The sequence below is a fragment of the Talpa occidentalis genome, unplaced genomic scaffold (genome assembly GCF_014898055.3).
Source record: "Talpa occidentalis isolate TD23 unplaced genomic scaffold, MPIMG_talOcc4v2.1 talOcc4.5, whole genome shotgun sequence".
NCBI lineage: Eukaryota > Metazoa > Chordata > Mammalia > Eulipotyphla > Talpidae > Talpa > Talpa occidentalis.
In genome coordinates, this window is record NW_023604861.1 from 61,786,292 (window position 1) to 61,787,688 (window position 1,397).

At 34.6% G+C, this 1,397-nt stretch overlaps 1 protein-coding gene across 1 annotated transcript; it reads right to left on the reverse strand.

Moving 5' to 3' along the window:
• Positions 1-393: 393 nt before the first annotated feature.
• On the reverse strand, positions 394-1,171 carry LOC119259780 (thyroid transcription factor 1-associated protein 26-like). The gene is given in 1 exon segment (XM_037528769.2): positions 394-1,171. A coding segment is annotated over 1 exon segment (729 nt). The 3' UTR covers positions 394-442.
• Between the last annotated feature and the right edge of the window lie 226 nt (positions 1,172-1,397).

The window sequence follows — 1,397 nt, forward strand, 5'->3', positions numbered from 1 at the left end:
CACATATATACTGTATTTTCTTTATCCATTCATCTATTAATGGACATTTAGGTTATATCCATTTCTTAGCCTAATGTGATGAGTGCTATAATGACCATAGATGTACAGATATCTCCTTCAAGTTTTTTTTTTGTCAAAACATTTTATTTCATCTGAATTTCATATAATACAAAAGTAATATACTGAACCTGTTGTTCAAATAAAAGGTTCTTCAGTTCTTCAAGTCAAACTTCCTCTAGAAGCAAATAAGAAACTTGGCATATTGTGTAGGGCAAATTAAGAAACTTTTCTTTTACAAGAATAAATTATTTGGCCTTTTGATATTTCAATTTAAAAACTTAGTTTATGTTAACAAATTTAGTTGTTAGAAGGTATGTTACCCATATAAAAGAATACACAACAGAAGGTATTTTAACCCATCACTAAGAAAAAAACAACTGATTTAATTTTTTTCCTGAATTTTTTTAAGAAGATACTTCATTTGTAAATTCAAGTTTGGTTGGCCCTTTTTAGTCTTTTTGCTCAATATTTTGAACATTTCCATTTTCTTCTTTTTGTACAGCCTTTGAGCCTCTTCTCTCTCTTTTTTTCTTTTCTCAAATTCTTGTTTCTTAGCAGCATGTTTAGCTTGTACCTGTTCATATTCTTCTTGTGCTTTCTGAGTTGATGTTTTCTTTTTATTTTTCTTTGGAATAGTAATGAAGTTTACTTTTTCCTTACGCTTTTCTTCAGGCTGAGGTTGGTCAGTGCTACAGTGCTCTTCAGACAAAGTCTGATCAAAGCTACACTGTTCTTCTGGCAGTGTTTGATTAATTTGTTCTGACCTAGACTGGTCAACTTTTCTTACTTGCTTCCTGAGTCTTTTTTCTTCTGCTAAATAGAGATGCTTCAAATGATCAGGGTATCAGTCTGTGAACTGGGATTCCTGTGCAGTTTGAGCTTTCTTTTCCCTCCATAGTAATTTCTTATAATTTTGCTGAATCTTCAATTTTCTTCGAAATGCAAAGCCTTGCCCCTCACAAATGCTCCCCACGAAGGCCTGCACATGGTTAGGTCGCCACGTCCTCTGTTTTACTTTTTTATTCCTGGACCCGATTGGAGAAACTTCTTCGCCATGCGTCCCAAAAGGCCCCATCCTCCTCCACCGTGCGGCCGGCTTCACAGGCGCCATGACATACCTTTCCTTCAAGATCATAATTTCATTTTTTGTGCATAAACACCCAAAGTGGGATTAGATCATGCAATAGATCTATTTTTAATTTTTTGAGGAGCATCCATATTGTTTTCCAGTAGCCTTACCAATTTACATTCCCACCCAGAGTGTAGTAGATTCCCTTTTCTATACATCCTCTTCAACATTTGTTTTATTTTCTTAATTAAGAGCCACCTTAACAGGT